The sequence below is a fragment of the Caretta caretta genome, chromosome 6 (genome assembly GCF_965140235.1).
Source record: "Caretta caretta isolate rCarCar2 chromosome 6, rCarCar1.hap1, whole genome shotgun sequence".
Lineage (NCBI taxonomy): Eukaryota > Metazoa > Chordata > Testudines > Cheloniidae > Caretta > Caretta caretta.
The window spans coordinates 109,994,665-110,019,309 of record NC_134211.1 but is presented as its reverse complement, the minus strand read 5'-3'; the positions used below and the strand labels follow the sequence as shown (position 1 = coordinate 110,019,309).

At 43.4% G+C, this 24,645-nt stretch overlaps 1 protein-coding gene across 1 annotated transcript in view; it reads right to left on the bottom strand.

Annotated features, from left to right (window-relative positions):
- LOC125628853 (cytoplasmic dynein 1 heavy chain 1-like) overlaps positions 1 to 24,645 on the bottom strand; it is a 99,656-nt gene that overhangs the window by 67,716 nt on the left and 7,295 nt on the right. Inside the window, exons 2-18 of the mRNA XM_075129882.1 lie at positions 21,801 to 21,888; positions 21,042 to 21,215; positions 20,529 to 20,784; positions 15,528 to 15,714; positions 15,053 to 15,324; positions 14,718 to 14,945; positions 12,562 to 13,638; positions 11,697 to 11,876; positions 8,743 to 8,892; positions 4,215 to 4,361; positions 3,891 to 4,031; positions 3,498 to 3,674; positions 3,258 to 3,368; positions 3,051 to 3,170; positions 2,490 to 2,729; positions 1,733 to 1,888; positions 130 to 243 (exon numbers count right to left, since the gene is read on the bottom strand). Of these exons, the coding sequence (XP_074985983.1) occupies positions 130 to 243; positions 1,733 to 1,888; positions 2,490 to 2,729; positions 3,051 to 3,170; positions 3,258 to 3,368; positions 3,498 to 3,674; positions 3,891 to 4,031; positions 4,215 to 4,361; positions 8,743 to 8,892; positions 11,697 to 11,876; positions 12,562 to 13,638; positions 14,718 to 14,945; positions 15,053 to 15,324; positions 15,528 to 15,714; positions 20,529 to 20,784; positions 21,042 to 21,215; positions 21,801 to 21,888 (3,818 nt within the window). The remainder of the gene's footprint in view (positions 1 to 129; positions 244 to 1,732; positions 1,889 to 2,489; positions 2,730 to 3,050; positions 3,171 to 3,257; positions 3,369 to 3,497; positions 3,675 to 3,890; positions 4,032 to 4,214; positions 4,362 to 8,742; positions 8,893 to 11,696; positions 11,877 to 12,561; positions 13,639 to 14,717; positions 14,946 to 15,052; positions 15,325 to 15,527; positions 15,715 to 20,528; positions 20,785 to 21,041; positions 21,216 to 21,800; positions 21,889 to 24,645) is intronic.

The following is a 24,645-nucleotide window of genomic DNA, read 5'->3' as shown; positions in this document are numbered from 1 at the left end:
AGCACCATGCCATATATTCTGGCTCATTTTCAAGTTGTTAGAGAATTTAAATGTATTTTTATCTCGAAGGCCAAAAGGCGAATAGTATAGTTGTAGTTATGCTTTCTATATATTGAATAAAAAAGGTACCTTGCGAGGCTGTACTGAAACCCATGGCTGTTCCTTCATCTGATCAATCTGGTCCCAGACCTTGGAAAGCTCAGACCAAACTCCTTTGAGGTCTTGTAACTCTTCTAAAGCTACCTACAGTACAAGGGATACATCAAACTTTGGTCAGTTATATAGAAAAAGATGGTAAATATCTGTCCTAAGTTAGACAGAACAAATCATTGGGATAGAAACTTGGTCAGGGTACAGGTAATTGGACAGAGACTTGACCCTAGCTTGCCTAGCACATCTCTGGTGGCCCAAAAGGAGTTACTATATGTTGGCTGCTCAGCAGCTTAAGTTAGGACTTGAATACATAGCAAGTTACTGCACAGCACACAAGAGTGAACGCCTACAGTATATCAAACTTGCCTTGCAGTAACATCTCATGTGGATGCTGCTACAGTTCAGTGAAAGTCCTAGAGTGTGGCTTAGCATAATATGACTTAGAACAGCATTTCTCAAACTGGGGACCATGGACCCCTGTGGATCCCCAAGGGTCCACGGGCCCCGCTGATCAACTCAATTCTCCCCATTCCTCCCAGCACCTGCACGCTGGGGACCAGTGCTATCTCCTGGAAGCTACTGAAACTAAACTTGGGAGATTTTGGGCACTAAAAGTCCAGTGGCACAGGGGGGCTAAGGCAGACTTTCTTTCTCCCCTGGCTCCGTGCCACTCCCTGTGGCCTGGGGGGTGGGGGTGGGAGTAGAAGAGGAACAGGGGGTCTCCGCATGTTGCGTCGGCCTTGAGCACCGACTCTGCAGCTCCCATTGGCCAGGAACTATGGCCAATAGGAGCTGCGGGGGCGGTGCCTGCAGGCAGAGGCAGCGCACAAAGACCCACCTAGCCCTCCCTCCTAGGAGCCGCTGCCAGAGAGATATGCTGGTCACTTTCGGAAGCCGCCCAAGGTAAGCTCCACCCGGCTGGAACCCGCACCCCTCAGCCCCTCCTGCACCCCAACCTCCTGCCACAGCCCAGAACCTGCACCCATACCCCATCCCAGAGCCCACATCCTGTACCCCCTCCCGCACCCAAACTCCCTCCCAGAGCCTGCACCCCCCCTGCACCCCAACCCTCTGCCCCAGCCTGGTGAAAGTGAGTGAGGGTGGGGGAGAACGAGTGACAGAGGGAAGGGGGAATGGAGGGGGCAGGGTTGGAGTGGGGGCAGGGCCTGGGGCTGAGCCGGGGGGTTGCGGGTCCCTGAAATTTTTTTCAATCAAAATGGGGGTTCTCGGGTTGCTGAAGTTTGAGAACTGCTGACTTAGAAGCTACTTGTCACGTAGACAAGCCCTTAGTTTAATGGCCAGATTTCTACATCTTATAAAGCTGCCCTCAAACATCTGTGGTTGCAGTCTTAGTGGAAAAGCCAAGGGCTGAATGGGTATTGAGACTGAGTTACTCACTCCTAAGGCTGGACCATCCCAGTTAAGGTTAGGGCACAGTGATAGGGCAGCATGAAGGGAGAACCATTGACTGCTATGCCTTCTCTATGAATGAATTGAAGGACTTCTGCCTACAAGAAGTCATCTGTCCAGAACCATTTACAAGCACCAAATTCATGGATTTTTAAAAAACAGTCTATACCTGCACACGTTCTTCACTGCCACTGAGTAGTCCTGTATCTGTTAGCTCAAGAGCTTCTTTGGCCTTTGCACATTTCTCACGATCATCTTTCAACCTACCAAATTTCCCTTCGTAAATGGTAAGTGCTTGAAGAGCCTCCTCAGGACGCAAGTTTCCCTAGAAAGAACCACATGAAGGACAACATGGCACAGATGTTAAGAGTTAGGGTTTAGCACTTCAAATCTGTGCAGAAACTACTTCTGATTAGCATCAGACACTAAGCTATCTCTTCTGCTTTAAGGAATTTACAGTTTCCTTGGCAGACCTTTAACTCTGGGTATACGAGTTACTGATCCCTTGCTGGGGTAAGCATCTAAAGAATCATCTTGGCAAGAGAGATGTTTTAGCAGACACTAGTAACTTCTACTTTAGGACACAGGCTCAACAAGATTCTTCCTCTTACCAAATGCTCTATAAAATGCACACTCCTTATTGCTAGTTAAATTTGTAAAAATCAAGTTACAATAGAGGTGTTTCCATTTTAAAATGCAAGTCAGGGAAAGTGCTGGAATTTTAAACCAAGAGCAAAAGCAAGCGACACTTTCTGCCAAGTCACTAGGAAACCCCCTAGAGAGGATTCATATTTCTGCATCAAAATCTGTAAAGGTAACAACTATGCCCCCCTGTCTATTTCAGGGTTTACTGAACAACCTGTTTGTTTGTTACAGAATGCAAACTTTCTATCGTGAGTTCAGCAAAGAGACCTGAAAAAACTCACTGTCACAGGCTTTGTTTTCTCCCAGTCAGTCAGCAGGTCAGTTGTACGGCTCTCCACTGCTCGATCCTCTTGAACTATTTTCATTTGCAAGTTTGCTACTTGTTGCTGAATGGCAGAATCTTTGCGACGCATTATGTCATTGAAAGCACCCCACTCTCCTTCAATGTTGTCAATGTATAACCAGGAGGAAGGGAACTGGAACCTCTGTTTCTCCAGCAAGCGCTGACCATTGCGGTAAAGCTACAGTCCACACAAACATTGTTAGAAGGTAACCTACTTGAATTTCTAAAGTTCAATTCGAAATTCAGATAGCCAGAAGTCTAAAGAGAAATCAGCAATAAATCAGCCTAAAGAACCCTCAGAAGTATAAAGTAACTCAGTAAGGCTCACTATAGAATCGTGGTTTGAAAGTGTTTATCTAGAAGAGTTACTAGGACAGGAAATTAGAGGCAGGGTTTCTCTTAGCAGGCTTAGACTGGTCATGATCAATTGTCCCCTCCCTGTAGAAAAGCTTTTACGGATTTCCAGAAACAAGATGTTAGTAAGAAAGTGACAACTTACCTCAACTTGTTTCTCAAACTGCTTGATTTTACGTTTCAGGGATTGTACATATGTGATGAAGGTCACTGCATCTGATGTGCTAGCAGTGTCCACTGAATGCTGCTCCAACTCTTGACGGGACTGTTAGAGGGAAAAAACCCAGTATTTTAAAGGTGGATGTAGTAAGTTGATTTTGTAATAAGGAATCATTGTTTGGACTATTCTTACCTTAGAAATTTGTGAATGGAACTCTGTCATGTTCTGACCTAGCATTTGGCCAAATTTACTGAGTACTTCCTTATGCCAAGAGTCATATTTCAAGTTCACCTTAGATTGTACCTGCAATCAAGAAAGTTTACCAAGTATTACTATTAGTTATGAAGTCTCGTTTTATTCTCTATAAGCCCATTCTGAAGTTTATTTCTGCAGGTTACTTTTACAAGATGTGTGAAAGTTTCAAGTTCTTACCTTCCCATAGTCTATGATAACAGGTCCAAATTCCTTCCTGGTTTCTGCATTGTCAAAGGTTCCTCTAGCCTTCCTTATCTGAACTAAGAGGGCTTGCCACTTATTTAAATCTTCTCCAAGACGGTTGTATATGTTTTCAGCTTGCATATCCCATAAGCACTGGTACTGCAGCCATACCTATTAATAAGTATGTTAAAAAAAAAACTCCATGTAACAGTGAATTCTCAGAATGTAGATACTTTCCTTATTTACATAACTGAATTAATGGGGATTATAGTAAACAGGTAACATTGATGGGAGTTACCTTTGATTAAAGATATGGAAGAGCTCTTCTAAATCCAACAAATGCGTTATTCTACAATTGCAAACTGAAAATCAGAATTCATATCCTACCTTAACATACTGTTCGACCTCTGTCACAATGTCCATAACAGCCGAATAAGACTCCTCCAGCGCTACAGGACCGTCAGGCATCCGTGTTAAGGCGTTCCGATAGAACTTCTCTTCCTCAGACAACTCATAGTGTACACCCACCTGACAAGACCCACAATTAAATACAAGTTGCATATACCAAGTTCACAATACATGGCCAGTTCTCATTTTCAAAAATTGCTCCTTCATAACCATTAAAGATTACATTATCTGTATACAACTGCAATGCAACAGATCTAGGTAGAGCCATCTTATTAGATTTATAAATACATTTATTATGCTTACCTGGTATCTTTGACTTTGAATTCTGGGTAGCGATAGTATTACCATTTTCCAGGAAAACATTTCTTGATAGAGCTTATATCTGCATTCTTCAATTGGTGGATTCAAATAGATCACCTGGTTGGTTATCCTCAGTTCATGTACAACATTCTACAGGCATAGAAAGACACCACATGCAGTTTCAATTTTGCTAAACAAGAACCTGCTGGGCCAGCTAAAGATAAACACAAAATACATTTTAGACAAAGGCTGCAACCTCTTCTTCTTTGAGTGATAGTCCCTATTGTATTCCACTGAGGGTTAACAACAAGCAGGGTGCGAGGAAGATGATGGAACCATGGAGTGGAGCACTGCCGTGCCAAGCGAGGCATCCGTCGCAGAGTCTTGCGCCAAGGCGTAAAGGGAAAAGAAGGTACATACCGAAGTCCACTTGACCGTCCTACATATGTCCGCAACTGGTACATCGTGAAGCGCAGTTGTAGTCGATGCTTGCACGCTCATGGAGTGGAGTGGGGTGGGGACAATCCCAATAACTGATAGTGTAAAGCACCCCAAAACCAACTTAGAAATCTGCTGAATGGAGATCACTTGCCCTTTAATTCTTTCTGCTATCGTGATAAAATGTCTAGGGAGACTTCCTGAATCATCTCATCCTCTGAAGGCAGAAAGCCAGGGCGCAGCAGACATTAAGGGAGTGACGGCACAGTTCCCCCACGGAGGCATGAGGTTTCAGAAAGAAAGCAGGTAAGTGTATGGGTTGGTTGAGATGAAAATGGGATACAATCTTTGTCAGAAACTTGGGGTGCAAGCATAGGGAAACACTGTCCTTATAGAACATGGTAAAGGGGGAGGGGTCCGTCACCATGATCCTCACTTCTCCAACCCAGAAGTAACAGCTACCAGGAAAGTGAGAGGAGAGAGAGGGAGGTGGCGGCCAGAGGTTCAAAGGGCAATTTCGTTAACATTGTGAGGACAAGATTGAGGTCCCATTGGGGAAGCAATGGATTGAAGGGGAGAATAAGTCCATTGGAAGTCCTTCCAAAATCTGGTAAAGAGAGTGCCCCTCCACAGGAGGGTGAAAGGCACGGACAGTGGTTACGTGCACCTTGATGGAATTGAGCGTGAGGCCTGATGTCTTCAGGGAGAGAAGATAGTCCAAAAGAAGACAGATGTCCACATTTTCAGGAGCAAGACCCCTCTTGTTGGGTCCATGAGGTGAAACACTTCCACTTGTCCCTATAGGACTGCATTGTGGACTCTTCTCTGCTATTCAAGAGGATATCTTGTACTGCTGATGAACATTCCTGCTCTAGTGAAGATACCCATCCAAAAAACAAGCTTGGATGTGAAGAGTCTCTGGATTGGGATGCTGGGTCCTGCAGCAGTGTCGTTTGAGGAGTTCTGGAAAAGCTGGCCACTGAAGCAGGGGGATATGCTGACATGTGGAGAAGAAAGGAAACCAGAACTGGCAAGGCCACAACAGGGTAATCAGAGTGACCGTCATTCTCTCCCATTAGATCTTGTGTAGGACACGTGGCAGAAGCTCTAGAGAGGAAAGGCATAATTGATCTGGTCCGACCTGCACAGGACCAGGGCATCACCTTGGGAAAGGTCACTGAGCCCCCCCAGTCTCCCATAGGAATATTAGGTGCATTTGCTGTTGGTGTGGGAGATGAAGAGGTCCCTGGTCAGAATCCCACAGCGGTTAAAAATGTTGGTGACCACGGTGTTGTGGCGCTCCCATTCATGATCCATCGTGAATTTCCTGCTGAGAGAGTTGGCACTTAGCTTGAGTTCCAGGAAGGTATGCTACTGACAACAGGATCTTGTGAGCAACGCACCAATCCCAAAGATGAACTGCCTCCGTACAAAACATAGGTGATCTCATGCCCCCTTGTTTGTTGATTTAGTAAACAGGGATAGTGTTGTCTGACATGAGGAGAACATGACAGGAATGAATTAAACGTGAGAAATGTGCGACATGCTCTCTGCATCGCCAAAGTTCTAGGACATTGATGGGCATCCAGGATTCCTGAGCAATCCAAGACTCCTGAGTCATGTGCTCGCCCATGTGGGCACCCCATCCAACAAGTAACACATCTATGATCATTGTCATGCTTGGAGGACGGAAGGAATGATGTTCCGGTTCAGACCTGACCTGGATCAGTCCACCACTAGAGGGAGGAGAGAAGCTCTTGGGGAACTGTCAGTAGAAAGTCCGTGATATAGTTCATGGGAAAATAGATCCTCTGGAGGCACAGCTGTAGGCAACGAAAGTGGAGACAAGCTAAGGCAGTAATGTATGTACAAATAACCCTGGCCAGAACAGAAGGACTGGAAATTGCAGTGGAAATCAGCTCTTGTAGGGCTCTGGGAGGTGGGCATGTGCTAATATTGCATTGATACAGGCCCCAATGAATTCTAGGAACTGTGTGGGATCCAACTGATTTTCTGATGTTTACACTCACCACCAGGGAGGAGTGGAGTGTAAACAGCATGGAGGTCAAGGAATGTCCCTCCCCTTTGGCTGCTAGCAGCACAATCAAATAATCAAGGGAATATAAGGACCCCTTGGCAGCGGTCCACCGCTCCCGAGAAAACTTTGGTGAAGACTTGTCAAGCAGTGGCGAGTCCAAAATGTAGAACCTTGAATCTCAGGAAAAGTCTGTGGGTAGGATGGATATCCATGTGGAAGCAAGCACCCTGCATATCGAGAGCTGTAAACCACATGCCTCTTTCTAACAAAGGAACGATGGTTGCTAGGGTGGCCATATGAAACTTTGGCTTGCATATGAAGTGGTTGAGATGATTGAGGTCTAAGATTCGCCTCCACATGCCCCTCTTGGGGACTAGAAAATAGGTGGACTAGAACCCTGCACCCTGATAGGTCATCGGAACAGGTTCTATCACTCCCCTTTGCAGGAGAGAGAGTCCACTTCTAGGCAGAGTAAGACTTGCACTTGGTTGCTGGTGCATAGATACCCAGTGATCGCAGAGCGGCTCTGGAGTCTTTGAGGGAGTGGAGGGAATCATCTGTCTTCTGACTCAAGAAATGAGACCCATTGAAAGGGAAGTCCTCTATGGTGTTCTTTACTTCCCTTGGGAAACCTGATGAATGCAGCCATGACTCCCTTCACCTGAAGATCCCTGAAGCCATACTGAGCGAAGTACTGTCTGCCACATCCGCAGCGGCCTGGAGCATTGTCCTTCAACTAGTTTCCCCTCCTGTAGGATAGCCTTGAAGCAGGCTTGATCCTGCTGGGGAAGTTTGTCTGAGAAGTCCTACCTACTTGCCGTAGGTAAGAAAGTCGTATTTAGCGAACAGAGCCAAGTAATTGGAGATGTGAAATTGGAGGCTGGCAGAAAAGAATACCTTCGGACACAAAATGTCCAGTCGCTTGCCCTCATTATCTGCTGGGGGAGAGCGCCAGCAGTGCTGCCGGGCCCGCTCTGTCACTGCCTGTAAGATGAGGAAATTGGATTCGGGGGGTTGGAATGAGAGAACAGAAAAATCAGACCCCTTTGCAGGTACACAGTACCTCTTCTCTGACAATACCCTTGGGGGTAGGTGTGCAGGTGGCTGGAGGCCAGACAGTCCAGGCCAGTTGAAGAAGAACAGCATCACTGATTGCCAGAATGGCTCTACCAAGTAACAAGGCGTGTAGGATATCAGACAGCTGGTGCTGTTTGTTCTGTACAGTGGAAAGTGGAGGGTATTAGCCACACAATGGAACAGTTCTTGGAACTGATGGTAGTCATCTGGGCACGAAGAGGGAGATGAAGACACTACAGCATCTGGAGATGATGAAGGGAACTGCTCTGGTTCCAGCAGTACTGTCAGAGTTGGACTAAGAGGAGCATCTTCCAACACTAGTTCAGAATACCTACTCTATAACCGTCAAAGATGCGAGGTGGGGGAACTCCTCTCGAGCGCAGTGGGAAGGTTACAAAGGCAGATACTGACACCACAATGCCCAGGATGGCCGACCAGGCAGATCCGTTGCTATGGAGGGCCCCAAAGAGCAGGGTACCAACGGTTCCGTTGCTGGGGAAAGGGAGGGTACTGCCATTGAGTCTGCGGAATCTTAGGGTAGTCATATTGGTTATGGGAGGACAGATCCTGTACTCCATCCAAGTCCTCCAATGCCAAAAAATCAAAGCCCAGTTCGAATGGTGGTGCCCTCAAAACTGGGGGATCCGCAGGAGCCATTGGGAAATGGGCGGGAACATGGCCTGAAGGACGAAAGTCTAATGTAGAAAGGGGGACTGCCTCGCTACCAAAGGTTCCCTTGACTTCAGCGAAGCAAGGGCGTATGTGTGGACCAAGAGACACTACTACTTTCAAAATCTCCAGCTTCTCATGCATGACGCGTGCATATAACCCCCTGAGGAATACAAATCAGGACCATGACTTGAAGAACTTACATTATATAGCAATATGTACTATCAGAGTATTTTTATTTCTACTCAAGGTTCTGGACGGTCTTATTTTAGCAAAAAGCATAATGAGTAACAGTCAAATGTAACTTACTTTGATCTTTGGCTCCCCACCAGGCTTGTGACTGACTTGAGGTGCATCTGTATCCATGTCAACTTCTGCTTTATCATCAGCTTGTCCAAGAAGAACTTGGGTCCAAGTTCTCAGCCCAGCCTGAAGACGAACTCCTAGTATTCGTTCAATCTAAGGGAGGAAGAAACCATATTGAAAACAAATACAAAGACGCTTATATCATGTGTTCTCTCCAAAAGATTCCCGCATTGTCAAGAAATCCCTGAAACTTTCAGATACAGCAGGACTCTTAAAGGATGGAAATTCAGCCTTACACTTTAGAACAGGAGTGGGTTTTTTTAAAAATTAAATGAACACTTTTAAAGCAAAGGAAGTTTAAGTCAACATGCTAGATTACTGTTTAGAGTATTTAAAAAAATCCATGTTTTAGGAGGGGATCTAAATGTCAGATTTACTGCCATGTTATCCTAAGTAAGAGACTTCACCTTAGCATTAGGATTATTATTGTCCGTATTAAGGTGTTGATGTTCATGCACATTGGAGAACCTGTCCTTATCCTGCCATATGTAGCACACAGGATTGTTTTGCTAGTTATTATATTTTATTAATCCAGCCGGTAGTATCAATTAATAGGTTTCTTTTTCTGAAATTAATCCATTTTATTTTATCAGTATTAATTCCTTGGAATTTAGGATATGTTGAGGCATGTGTTTCCTAATAATAAGTTTTGCTGAAATGCAAGAAGCCTACCGGTCTGTAAGATCCGGTAAGATCTGCTACATAGCAAAAAGTATAATCAGGTATAAATATGTCAGCATAGAAGTTGGCAACCTTTGGCAAAGATAAGAATGGTCCCTGAACTTTGGGGAACCAAAGGGAGGAACTATCCACATCACATCACAGATTTATCCGGCTTCTACAACTGGTTGGTAACTGAAGCGTACACAACTTGGAGGTCATCAAGAGAGCCTAGGCTGGCAGTTTTGGGAATGAGATAATCCTTAATATATTTAGAAAATAAGTATCATAATCCACCAACCTATAGGAGAAGGGTACCCATAAAATTCTTAGGGTTCGGAAATAAGTTTTGGGTATAGTAGGTTGGGCCTAAATTACATAGGTTAGGATCCTATAAAATACCTTGAAAAAGAGCTCTTTGGGATTCGACTCCAGTGGTGAGCTGGAGCCGGTTCACATGAACCGGTTGTTAAATTTTCAAGCTGTTTTAGAATTGGTTGTTAACCCGCTTCCCTGCAGACGGTGCTGAGGCTTTGATGGGCTCTGGCCGGGAAGTGATGTAATTCCTCCTCCGGCCGCTGGGGGCGCTGTGCTGCAGGAGCCACGTGGGCTGCCGCCTGGCCCTGGGCATGAGCCCTGTTGCTGCTGCTGCTCCCCCGACCCCTGGCCCTGGGGCTCCTGCAGCTGCCTGGCGGGCTGCGTCCTGCTGCTCGGGCTGCTCCGAGCCGCTCTCCCCGTGAGTACCCACCACCCTGCCCGCAGCCAGCCCCTGTCTCCAGCCACCCCCGCACCTCCTGCCCGCAGCCAGCCCCTGCCGCACCCCCTGCCCTGCCCGCAGCCAGCCCCTACCTGCAGTCAACCCCTGCCCTGCGCGCAGCCAGCCCAGTACCCCCTGCCTCCAGCTAGCCATGCCCCACGCCCCTGTCTGCAGCTGGCCCCATGTCCACTGGTGCCCTGCAGTTCCCAGGGCAGTAACCCTGCACACCTGCTTCAGCGAGGGGGGCATGGAGCAGCTGGGACCCACACATGTGCACACCCTAGGGTGACCAGACAGCAAGTGTGAAAAATCAGGATGGGGGTGGGGGGGGGGGTAATAGGAGCCTATATAAGAAAAAGACCCCAAAATCGGGACTGTCCCTATAAAATCGGGACATCTGGTCACCCTAGCACACCCCCAGGGAGTGGTGGGGACCCACACATGTGAAACGGAGCTCATTTCTAGTTCAGGCCATCTTTTTAAACAAGAAATTTAGGCAGGGTTAACATACATCCGTATTTTCCCAGGCAGGTCAGGCTTTTTGGTTCTTAAATCGCCAGCTGGGAAAATACGGACGTATGATAATCCTGTTGGTACAAAAAATACATACTGGGGCACATCCCTTAAATCAGAACTTTTTATAGGGAACCGGTTGTTAAGATTTTGGCAGCTCATCACTGGTCGACTCTATTCTAAAATTCTTCCTTTGATTCATTCATTTCATTCAGTTCTCCTATACGATATAGACGATCACGTTATCAGGTCAGCTTGTGCAGTATAGTATAACTACTCAACATTCCTAACCATGGGGGAAGCCAGCACCATCGCGTAATCGGACATGCCAGGAGTGAGGATGGTCCTTCACCTCCTATTACTGTGTCCTCAAGGAGGAGTAAGAGTATGTTAGGTTAAGGTACTTATAACAGAAATGTTACCACCAGGAGTTTTGGAATTCTTTTACTGTTTTGCAGTTATAAGTTTCATTGCATTTCAAGAAAGGTTTTATCAATTTGGTATTGTCCTCAGTGTACTATTTCTTGTCAAGCACTCCGAGAATCCTCTCCTGTTATAGAACTCATTGAGTTCTTGAACTCTGTAGTTTGAATTGGAGAAGAATCTATAAATATTCTGGTCGGATGCAATCAGTGGCGAGCCATTAAACTAACCCATTAAATTCAGGTCAACGCATATTCAACCATCTATTAAGCCTTTAGCTATTATCCTGTCAGCTAAAAGGCTAGCAAGTCTCCCCTGGAATCCATTAATTCCAGTCATTGGGAGCAAAGCACTTTTATCTGTCTGCCTAAGAGCCTGCCAGATGTCCTAAATGGCATTTGGTAGAGATATTCAAGCAACTGGCAAATAGATTGGAAATTCTCACTCTAGGTCACTTGAAAGTGGTAGACCACGTTGTTAGTGACAAATTACTCTGCCACCTAACACCTTTGAAGGCTACGTTCACTTTGAGTGAAAGACCTACCTCCATATCCAACTTATTGACCCAGATAGGCAGATTGGAATATGAATGAAGATTCAAGTCATCCACAGCTTTTTGAACTCTGTTCAAGATTTCTGAAAAAGTCTTATGATCATACATGCAGGTTTCCAAGGATCGAACTTCCAGGTCTATTTTTTCTTCAATAATGAGCAGATCATCCACCTAAGGGAACATTTAATTTTAGTACTTTGCTGATAGCAGTCTGCTATGTTGAGGGAAGTGATAAAACATCCCTCTCTCACAAAAAGAGCTACATCCATTCTTGCAAGGGGGAGAGGGGGGAGAGTCATTACATTTTCATTCACTGAAACTTACTGAAGACTCTGGGAACTTGCCTGATAATGGAGAAGTCAGAATTTGACTAAATTAGCACAAAAATTTGGCTAATTCCCTTAATCTAAAAGGGAGATACTGAGAAACATGCATGCAGGTTTTTAAAAGGTAGCTGATGCTATACTAGAATATAAAGCATTCATACAACGCGTGTTCATGTTATAATCACTAACTAAAAAGGTTCAGTAGCTACTTCACGAAATTAGCATTTTTTATAAAGATATGGTTTCTCTACCACCCCCTAAAGAGAACATTTGCCACATTACCAGGTAATAATCTGAGAGCATACATTTTATCAATTGTTTTTCTATTCAGCGACTTCTTCAATACTATAAGACATTGTGGAATCTAAGCAATAGTTGCATACAGTAAGATTATTTTCCAAGAGGAAGACACCTGTTGTCCTGAATAGTATACAATCCAAAACTAAAATATTTTGTTGCTGATAAACTCAACTGCCACCAATATGTTCAGAGTCTCCCTTGGAAAAAAGAACATAATCAGTAGAACAAACCTTTTCTTGGAAGCTGAAGACAGTCTCTGCTAGGCGTTGTACATAGGGGTCAAGTTTGTATGACTCCCACACCAGGGCAATACCTTCTCCAATCAAAGCCTGCACTTCCTTCTTTAGGCCGGCTACCAGCAGAGAAATAGTGTTACGCTCTTCCACCTTCTCACAGGTCCGTTCGTATGTACGGACACTTTCAATCAGAGAAATAGCAAAAGGATAGAGCTGGTTTGCTTGGTGAGCTTTGTTGACAATTGCAAGTGGAACACGAAATCCAAACCACTTAAGGTTGCGGACTTCTTTTGAGAGTGTAATTATTTCTGGGAGAAAGTTGACCTTTAGTTTGAGGACATTTCCAGTTCGGCCTCTAACACGAGTGCTTTCAATAGTGAAGATACGGCCACACACACCAAGGTTGCGCTGCTGAACCTTCCTTGCCCAATCGTCAAATATTTCTTGAGTGTTGAGCTTCATACGGAAGCTGTCTCCATCCTGCTTCAGCTTCTGGCCTTCCACATGATTCTCCCAACCTTTGCCAAGCACATCTTCAACACGCTTCATGTAGGCTGTGAGCTGTCGATCAATCTGTTTGGCCCAGATTATAGACCCAGACACAGGAGGCAAGTCGCGAACATGACTCATTTTGCAAGCCTGACTTTGTGGGTATTGTACCTTGAATTTGTCATGAAGAGACTCAATATCATCTTTTACACGCTGGATCAATTGTGTTTGATATTCACGAATAGCACCCCGAATGTGAGGTCTGACAAACAAAGCATTGAATCTGGAGAAGATCCGGAACATTTCATTTGCATTCTTTGCTGTGCCAAGCTGGTCTCGTAGACGAGCAGTTATTCTTGTTTCAACCCTATCAATTCTTTCATCATACCGTTTCATTGCTGCCTCCCAGGCTTCTGTACCTTCTTTGGAAACATCTAAGCCATCTACTTCTTTAACATTCTCATAAGCAAGATTCACTTCTTCAATAGCATTAGCGTCCGCAGCATCAAAAAGGACTTCTGCTACCTTCATATCCTGGGGTTCAGGTACATCTCCTTGATTCTGCTGGGCAACAGCAGTGACCTGCATAAAGTCACAGAGTTTAGTAAAGACTCACTGATCTAACCGTTTCTTTGTCACACACATGTTCAGAGTGAAGCATTTTATGTACACATTGTAAAAAGACACATGCAATTACTTTTTGCACTGTACTTACAGTTGACTAAACCCTTTGGAACCTAAGGGTGCTAATTTGGTTTCTGTTGGGTATTAATCTGCAAATGAGACGAGGAGAGTATATCTTCTGCTGCACGCTGTTTAGCAATAATGAGAGATTCTCCACTTCAAACTTGTGCTGTAGTTATTTGCCAGATTCAAAATCAAGCGATCCAAACTTAAAGCAAGTTATTGCATGCAGGATCCATTTTTTCCAATCACATGGAAAAACAGGCCAGCATTAGAGTGCTTTTATTCATGGATTTAAGTATGGACACTTTAGCCTTATTATTAAGAAAACGTGGAAGAATGTAATACCATTCTTCTCATTAATGTCTGTAAGCAAACTGAAAAATGATAACATATCTTTCATTATTGTCAGGGTATAAACACTGAATAATTGAATAGGACTGCTCCTTTTGGAAAACTAAAGACAATTTAAAAACATGCCCTCAAGGCCTGAAAATAAATCCCCAGATTCTTTTTCCTTTTGAAGAGAGATTATACAGAGAAAAAACATTGCTGTTTGCATGAATACAAAAGTGATCAGTTACGGATTGAATTGGTACTGGTACATTTCTAATGTAGCTGAAAATGGGTCTTTACCGCTATGTCACAGATATCAAAACTTTGAAGTAACTGTTTAACTTGCTTCAGATCCATCAGAGGAACTCACAGCTATGAGAGTGATTGTATATTCCTTTCCATGGTGGATTTAGAAAGCTTTTAAGAGTTCTACCCAAATTCTATTGGTTATGTTTTGCACCTGTGGTTCCTTTAGTCGGCTGTTTGCAGGGGAACACAAGTAATTTTGCTTTTGTGAGTTAATACATTTTAACATGACTGGCTTGTGTCTACATGTAGGCTTTCATCAAGAGATGGGAAACTGCTATATCTTTACCAGACGTATAGGCAGTTACCCCAATTAGAAAGGAGTGGAACACTACCTGAGGTCTTAAGACTCTCACAATCACTGCTCTCAGCTGCTCATGCTGGCGCCTGAACTTCCTCATTTGATCAAGACGAGCCTGCAGTTTCCTGTGGGCAGGATTGATACGCCACACCATCTTCAGATTCTCTTCTCTCTTTCTCTTCACAATATCTCTCAGCAACACTTGTAATTTCTCATATTCATCATCCCAAGTTTGGAAGACTTCAAAACATGCAACCATAACCTGAAAATTTAAGAACGTAAACTTGTTTGACTCTCAAACGACATGCTCTCATAATTGCATTCAGTGTGTTACGTTAGCTATTACCATATTTGACATCCTAGACGTACCTTTTCAAACTCTTCACAGGCAACATGCATCAGTTTTCTGGTTCCCAATACTTTCAGTAGCTGAGAACTCAGGTCTCTTGAAATGGCTTCCACTAGACGCAGTGCCCTTTGAATGGGGTACTTCGTATTTCTGATTTTTCTCAGGTGGGTGAATATTGCCACAAGTGCCTGTCTTATTTTGTCCAGTTCAGTAGCAGACAACAAGTCATTCAAAGGAAAGTCTTTCATCAGTGGATTGTAGTCATTTACAGTTTCCAGTGCCTGTTTTAGACCTAAATACAATACAAGAGAGTTAAATTTAATTGACCCTTTTTGTGTCAATTCCATCTGGCCAGTTTAAAGACAATAGTTTTCACTTCATACAAGGTGAAGCTTTTTGATTGTGATATTGATGTTTAACTTGTGTAACTATATCACAAGAGCTAAACTTCCACAGAAACTGCTCATGAAGCTACAGCACATTGTAATTTCTTACCTGTGTCTGTGTCAAAGCTGACAGTAGCATGAAAACGTTTGCCATGTTTCAAGATATCTAGTGTCAGGAGGACTTCTGGGCTTTCACGCTTCTCCTGAATGCGGTACAGGGCACGTTCCAAGTTCAGCCAGAAACTAATTTCCTGTAAAGCCGTGCCTGACGCAGGATCTCGATCCAGTTTGGTCACCTTAAAGACATAAATGAAATGTTGAAGAAAGTGACATGCTTTTGTTGTGTAACTGTTTATTAATAGAAGTGCAAACCTACCTACAACAATTAACTGCCTCCACACAATTTTAATAGTTCAACATGCCAAAATGGAAAGTTCTAGTCTACACGAGCCCACTGCAAGCAATTCACCAACACCTGTAATAGTGAACGTTGCCTGCAGTAGCAACAAAAGGTGTAAGTTAAAAAATATTCCTAGGGTAAAAGAAGAGCCAAATTAAAGTGTTTTCACAGGTGAGCAAACATATTTCTTTAGGCTTCTGGGAGGTACACTGGAGAAGGTGCAAAGCTGTTGTTGTTGACGCCAAGTGGAAGTGACCCCGTATCTACCTGGGATAGACTGAACTCATTTAGACATAGGAGTTGTGGTTGCTTTAAAAAACAAGTGTAGTTGGTACCCTATCTCCATTTGGTTTCAGTCACCGTGAGTTATGCAGAAGGGCACTGACTACAGCCCCAACATAAGCCATGCTCGTTGGGAACCTGCTGGGTGTACTAAATCAGTCCCAGAATCCAATGATTGCAGGAGCTGGCAATAAAATGAAAGAAGGAAGCTGTGGCCTCATCCTTTGCCTCAGTGTACCCATGCAGGAACACTGAGAATTTGGTCATGAAAAAGTAAAAAGCCAATATTTCATCGTTATTTAGATTATGCCTGTGTGTGTAGGAGCAAGTGATATGCATGCATCCTATGAAATCTTAAGGTATAAGTTTGCAATACATTAAGGATAGAGCAGCCAGCTTTGCTTATGTTTGTCTCAATTATAGCATCCATCCACAAATTATTTCCAGAAGTAAAAATTCAAGTCTTGACACAGATATTTCAAGTTAACTAAGTGTCACTGTATAGTAGCCTCTTCAAAATTTATCTTCACCACAACTTGAAAAAGCCCCACTCCCCTTTGGCAGACAGATATTATGCCCATATAAATAAGAAGAAAACAAAGAAAGAAGAAGTGGCACCGCTAAACACTGAGGATGGAGTGGAGGTGAAGGATAATCTAGGCATGGCCCAATATCTAAAGAAATACTTTGCCTCAGTCTTTAATAAGACTAAAGAGGATCTTAGGGATAATGGTAGCATGACAAATGGGAATGAGGATATGGAGGTAGATATTACCATATTTGAGGTTGAAGCGTAACTCAAATAGCATAATGGGACTAAATTGCGGGGGGCCCGGATAATCTTCATCCAAGAATATTAAAGGAATTGGCACATGAAATTGAAAGCCCATTAGCAAGAATTTTTAATGAATCTGTAAACTCAGGGGTTGTACCGTATGATTGGAGAATTGCTAACATAGTTCCTATTTTTAAGAAAGGGAAAAAAAGTGATCCGGATAATTATAGGCCTGTTAGTTTGACATCTGTAGCATGCAAGGTCTTGGAAAAAATTTTGAAGGAGAAGGTAGTTAAGGACATTGAAGTCAATGGTAAATGGGACAAAATACAACATGGTTTTACAAAAGGTAGATCATGCCAAACCAACCTGATCTCCTTCTTTGAGAAAGTAACAGATTTTTTAGACAAAGGAAACGCAGTGGATCTAATTTACCTAGATTTCAGTAAGGCGTTTGATACCATGCCACATGGGGAATTATTAGCTAAATTGGATAAGATGGGGATTAATAGGAAAATTGAAAGGTGGATAAGGAATTGGTTAAAGGGGAGACTACAATGGGTCCTACTGAAAGATGAACTGTCAGGCTGGAGGGAGGTTACCAGTGGAGTTCCTCAAGGATCGGTTTTGGGACCAATCTTATATAATCTTTTTATTACTGACCTCGGCACAAAAAGTGGGAGTGTGCTAATAAAGTTTGCGGATGATACAAAGCTGGGAGGTATTGCCAATTTAGAGAAGGACAGGGATATCCAACAGGAGGATTTGGATGACCTTGTAAACTGGAGTAATAGTAATGTAATGTAGTAAGTAATGTAGTAAGTGTAAGGTCATGCATTTAGGGATTAATAACAAGAATTTTAGTTATAAGCTGGGGACGCATCAATTAGAAGTAATGGAGGAGGAGAAGGACCTTGGACCATTGGTTGTTCATAGGATGACTATGAGTTGCCAATGTGATATGGCCGTGAAAAAAGCTAATGCGGTCTTGGGATGCATCAGGAGAGGTATTTCCAGTAGGGATAAGGAGGTTTTAGTACCGTTATACAAGGCACTGGTGAGACCTCACCTGGAATACTGTGTGCAGTTCTGGTCTCCCATGTTTCAGAAGGATGAATTCAAACTGGAACAGGTACAGAGAAGGGCTACTAGGATGATCCGAGGAATGGAAAACTTGTCTTATGAAAGGAGACTCAAGGAGCTTGGCTTGTTTAGCCTAACTAAAAGAAGGTTGAGGGGAGATATCATTGCTCTCTATAAATATATCAGAGGGATAAATACCGGAGAGGGAGAGGAATTATTTAAGCTCAGTACCAATGTGGACACAAGAACAAATGGATATAAACTGGCCACCAGGAAATTTAGACTAGAAATTAGACGAAGGTTTCTAACCATCAGAGGAGTGAAGTTTTGGAATAGCCTTCCAAGGGAAGCAGTGGGGGCAAAAGATCTATCTGGCTTTAAGATTAAACTCGATAAGTTTATAGAGGAGATGGTATGATCGGATAACACGGTTTTGGTAATTAAATATTCATGGTAAATAGGCCCAATGGTCTGTGATGGGATATTAGATGGGGTGGGATCTGAGTTACCCAGGAAAGAATTTTCTGTGGTATCTGGCTGATGAATCTTGCCCATATGCTCAGGGTTTAGCTGATCGCCATATTTGGGGTCGGGAAGAAATTTTCCTCCAGGGCAGATTGGAAGAGGTCCTGGAGGTTTTTCGCCTTCCTCTGTAGCATGGGGCACAGGTCACTTGCAGGAGGTTTCTCTGCTCCTTGAAGTCTTTAAACTACGATTTGAGGACTTCAATAGCACAGATATAGTTATGAGGTTTTTTGCAGGAGTGGTGGGTGAAATTCTGTGGCCTGCATTGTGCAGGAGGTCAGACTAGATGATCATAATGGTCCCTTCTGACCTAAATATCTATGAAACAGAGAAGTGAGCCAACTCAGGCAAGGGAGTCAGTGGCTCCTTTGGAGGAAGAGTGATGCATAATTACTCCTGAAAGAGAAGTGGAAGAGACGTGAAACACAGCATGGCACAGATGCTGCTTCTCCTGTGGGAAGGAAGAGCAGAGATGCTGGAAGCCCTACTGCTTTTCACAGAAAGGAGGGGACTGCCAGAAGGGGCCTTGCTGGGAAGCCAAGGCCTTACTAAGTACCCCAGAGGAGGCCTACAGAGCGGCTGGGTTGGGCATAAAACTGATTAATTCTTACTTAAGTACATTTATTCGAGATGTCAGTTCAGGGCATCTGCATCTGTACTTCCCCCTCACTGGGCCAGCAAGGGCTCTTACTCCCAGGTTTTAGGTCCCCTGCTGTTGCCTCTCTTGTCTGGAGATCCACATCTCTCTCCCTTTTAACTCAGGTGGTCCCAGGCTGCCTAGTTCCCTACCTTCACTGTTTATTTCCCAGCACAGACAGGTTGCCAAGGATACCTGCTTGCTTTCTCTTCACAGACTGATAACAGAGTGATCATCAACACATAGTACCACACAGATCTAAGCGAGCCAATCTCATTCTTAAAAAATCCCCAGAGAGAAACCATTTCAAAATAAAGTGCTAAAAACTTATGAGGAACCTAAACCCTAACATGGACTCTGTCAGAAGCAGTCCATCAACCCCCGCACAACCTAGAGGAGTCCTTCTGATTATCAGCTCATCAGAGCTTCAGCTCAGAACCAGCACACAGCCTCTTGGGGACTCAGTAAGCAAGTCCTTCCAAGCCTTCCCTGAGGACCAGGGCCCTCCATGAACCCAAGGTCCTGTCTGCTAGATGGATCAGGAAGTCGTCCTCAATCAGTTTGAACTCATGCTATTCATCCAAAGGTCTTCTCTTTGTTAGTCTCTCAAGAATCCGGTTTGAACTATATCTGGGAACAGGGATGTGGCTTCAAAGAATTGATAACCAGATGAATTACACTACATTACCGCTCCCCTCCTAGAGGAAACCCCCTTAATCTTAAAACTTCTCATTGTTTCAGAAGGATCTTTGGAGAGCCTTACAATCTCTTCCAGAGATTGAATTAATCTTGGCTTCCTGCTAAAGAAGTCCCAAGTAATCTCACAATAGTATATTTGCATTTTTAATACAATGAACTCCAAAGATGTTAAAACTACTTCAATAAGGTTTAATTCAGTGAAGATCATTCATGACACTGTTAGTCTTTCACAATGGGTTCAGAACTTTACTTGGAGCAGAGTTGAGTTACTGGGGGAGTAACACTATGGCAAGGCAAAGTAAGCTGCCACCCTCACCAAAGCAAAGCATGTGGGGCAGAACTTTTATACATACTAGTAACAACAAACATTTTCCCAGACCTACTCTACTCAGTACCAGCCTTCTGCACCAGTCCCTTTAAATTTCAGTCATTTTTTACTACCTGAATGGAAAGAATGAAAATTAGCCAGCATTTTATTAATAACAATTTACTTGAAGGCACAGAACGTGAGCCAGGTTCTCAACTGTACAGTGGTGTAGCTCAGTTTACGCTGGCTGAAAATCTGGCCCTGTGTTTAGAGTTTCCTGCATGGAGTAAGATTTTACTACACGGTTAAGGGGCCAACAGCAAAAGAGGAGGCTTTCACACCCTTAAAGAATGACACAGGAGTTTCTACCGAGTAGTCTGACATTTGGTTCTGCAATTTTACCTTCTGTATTTCTCTAATCCATCGATTAACTCCAGACTGTAGCTGGTTGAGAAAAGTTGGGTCCTCAACCTTGTCACCGAAGTCAGTAACCTTTGGCTTTTCTCCATGCTCATAACATTGCTTGGCAACATTAGTAATAATTGGATGAATTGGCAAACTGATCTCTGGAATTTCAATATTCTGCTGCAAGTGCAGCAGTCCCATTTCAAGTTCTGCAATTTTCTTCTCAACTGATGGAGCCATTTTATCACCATCCCTGGGGGGAAAAAACATTACCAAATGAAAAGCGAGACCAACAGGCATATATGAACACAAGTGCATGTAATTTTATGTAACTTGAACTACATCCTCAACAAGCAGCACCAATTTGTGACAATCTCATAAGCAATAGCCTAGCTTCAAGATCATTTTCCTATTAAAATTGTTTCAAGTCCTATTTACCTCACCCCACATTCTTTTTGATCCATTTTTCTTTAGTACTGACAATTTATTATTTGCATTTAACAGAATTACCTGTCTGCTTTGCCAGACTCTCTGATATAGGACTTAAAAAAGGGAGCAACAGCATTGCTAATGAAAGAATGTAATGTTTCATAAGGAGAATCTTCACTAAGAGAAAGCACTCTCAGTTGGGAGGACACTGGTTTGTCAGCATCGATCACTGGTGTACGCTTAATGAATGCCAAACTGCGGAGCAAAGAAAAAAGTTAGTTAACCATAAGACATTTAATTCCAGAATACAGTAAATTACAGTAGCTCTAGTATAACACAAGATTAGGAGGTGTATATCAGACGTTACATGCTAACATGTTTTACCGGGATACACTTTTGAAAGTGTGAGAGCAAAACTTGTGCTTCTGCTTTAAAACTATTACTAGTAGCTGAATGTATTAGGGTTTTATATGCATCCATTTTAGCCTGACAGAAAACTAAAAGCAATCAAGTCTATAATCATGGTAATTGAAAGCACGCCATTTTCTGGTGTAAGAAATATTTTTTAATACTTCTTAAATATTTTAGCTTCATGGAGACAAATGTGTGCTAGGGTTAGACAATGGCAAGAGACAAATATGCAAGCATACGAGGGAGAGAGAGATAGAGAGGGAGAGAGTGCGCGTGCTGTTGTGAAGCTAGGTGTTTGTAGAGCACTTTGAACATCAAAAGCACTATATAAGCTCTCCATATTACTATATGTGTTAGCCTAAGGATTATAGGACTATCTTTTCCTAGTCCTAAAACATTCATATCAGATTTCAGTGAGACTGCACTCACCTGTTTGACTTTAGCCCATAATGAATGTCAGTGTTAATGCTATAGGATATGAACTCTTTTTCCTCTTCTCCTTCATCATCCACATCCTCTGCAAACAGAGTTTGATATATTAAAAACCTCTAACATACACTTAAAAGCCTTTGAACCCATCCCTCTCCACCCCATCTACCTCATACCTACTCGTGTAGGAGCGCATTCATACCAACCTCTCATCTAGGTTTGAAACTTTACACAAAATACCGTGTGCCATACAGCTCAAGTTATATTTTTAGGGGTTTGAGACACTATCTATAATAACCAGATAAGATAAAAACTGGTGGAGCCTTGTTACTTAGCTTGAGAATTGTACAATCAGTCTGATTTTTAATCAGCATTTCCAAGGCAACTAAATTAAAATCATACCTAGAATGATTTCATTTGTTGTCAGCAGAGTTGGACAGAACATACCAAAATATATTTTCATTTATACTAAACCATGACTTAGAACCCAGAAACACATGACTCCTCAAGACAGAGGTTTTTATGGATTTATTACAAGCTATTAGTTACTTCAGGACCACTACTGCTCCCCTTTTTTCTAGGCTGCCTCCTGTATGATTGCTGTAGTGAAAGCAAATTACAAGCCAACTCCTTACATGCTGATTTCAAGAGATAGAATTGCAGAGTTTCCCCACAATACAAAGCCTGAGTTATGGCTTGTTAAAACTACACAAAGTTTAGTTATCTCAGTATACTTAAAGACCTGAAAGAAAACATGTCACAAGATTGTCAGTTTAATTCCTTTTCATAACTTGCCTTGATATTTTTCAAAGACTTCAAATTATATTAACGAAAAGAGGAGATTAAAAGTACAAAGTGTAAGAGAAAATGACTGTTTCCCTAACTTAGCTAGTGAGTCACAAGGTGATGTAAGCACTGGGAATGCTGGCACTTCTGCAGTGAAACCACTGCAATGCAGCACAAAGCTGTCTCCATCTGAGGAAGACACGCCCAAGTGAGAAAAAGAACAAGAGCATTACTCTCCTGTTCTCCCAATGCCTCCAAAAGATAAACTACCAGAGTTTTATTTCGTATTACTGTAGCATCTAAAGCCCATGGACTAATAGTAGCCCATTGTGGTAGGTGTCCTTGATGTCCAGATGAAACCAACCACTTAACAGCACACAATTTATGTTTGATAAGATTAACTGGTGAATCTTCATGATCTAAAGTCTGGCTCTCCTGAGAGTTGATAGTCGTCAGCACTGGGTGCTTTACATTTTCAAGTCAGAGTAGAAAAGTCAACACTTAACATTTTAACTTTGTAACAAAGCAGGAGCCCTAGAACTCTACCCATTGCACTTAAAGGTATTTAACCTCCTTCCTACCGTATTAACTGTGTAAAAGCTCTGACAATCCAGCAGCATATTTACATTAGAATACGACTTCCAACAGAAGTAAGTTCTCTTACCCCAGGTGATGCTGACAGGAATCATAGCTCTAGTGAGCTCATCAGTACTATATTTCCAGCACACTTTTCCAGAATGTTTTTAATCATCTTTTAAAAATTCAACATATGAGTGGTCAGGCTATTAATTTTTAGTGGCTGAAGCTGACCAAGAGTGTCCATAAAAGTCAGGTGGATCAGTTTTAAAAATATTAACAAAACCTTTTCTAGAATGTGGTATTTTAAAAATTGTTGTTTAGGCTATTAGTGTAGAACAGATTCCTTTTTGATGAAGTGTTTAAAACAAGATTTAGAATTTTAGCAAAACTTCTCTCCGCCTATAGAGGGTTCACCTTTGTCTGGTTCCTCTATACCAGGGGTGGCCAACCTGTGGCTCCGGAACCACATGCGGCTCTTCAGAAGTTAATATGCGGCTCCTTGTATAGGCACCGACTCCGGGACTGGAGTTACAGGCGCCAGCTTGCCAATGTGCTGGGGGGTGCTCACTGCTCAACCCCTGGCTCTGCCACAGGCCCTGCCCCCACTCCACCCCTTCCTGCCCCCTCCCCTGAGGCTGCCCTGCCCTTGCTCCTCCCACTCCTCCCTCCGAGCCTCCTGCATGCCACAAAACAGCTGATCTGGAAGTGCAGGGAGGGAGGGGGAGGCGCTGATCAGTGGGGCTGCCGGTGGGAGGGAGGCGCTGGAAGCGGGGGAAGCTGATGGCGGGGGGGGGTGTTGCGGGGGCTGCTGATGTATTACTATGGCTCTTTGGCAATTTACATTGATAAATTCTGGCTCCTTCTTAGGCTCAGGTTGGCCACCCCTGCTCTATACAAAGAAAGCATCTGAGGGTATGTCTACACTACAATTAAAAATCACCCAAACCCACTGTGCCTAAGTGAAGGGGCTGTTTAATTGCAGTGCAGACAGGTTTGGGCAGACTGAGCTCTGGGACCTCCCACCTCGCAGGCTGGAGCTGGAATGTCTAAATAGCCCCTTAGCCACCGTCAGCTGGCACAGGCCAGGCGCAGGTGTCTACTTACAGTAGTATAGACATACCCTGAGGGAACAACAGTCCTTTGCAGACCCCAAAAGATCAAACCTATTCCTGAGACATAAAAAAAACAGGAGTACTTGTGGCACCTTAGAGACTAACCAATTTATTTGAGCATAAGCTTTCGTGAGCTACAGCTCACTTCATCGGATGCAAGTGAGCTGTAGCTCATGAAAGCTTATGCTCTAATAAATTTGTTAGTCTCTAAGGTGCCACAAGTACTCCTGTTTTTTTTACGGATACAGACTAACACGGCTGCTACTCTGATTCCTGATCCAGACACTCCATATATTTCAGAGACATACTATCCCCACTAAAAACAGCCACATGCACAACATGACTTGTTGCAAGCCTGAAGTGGACGA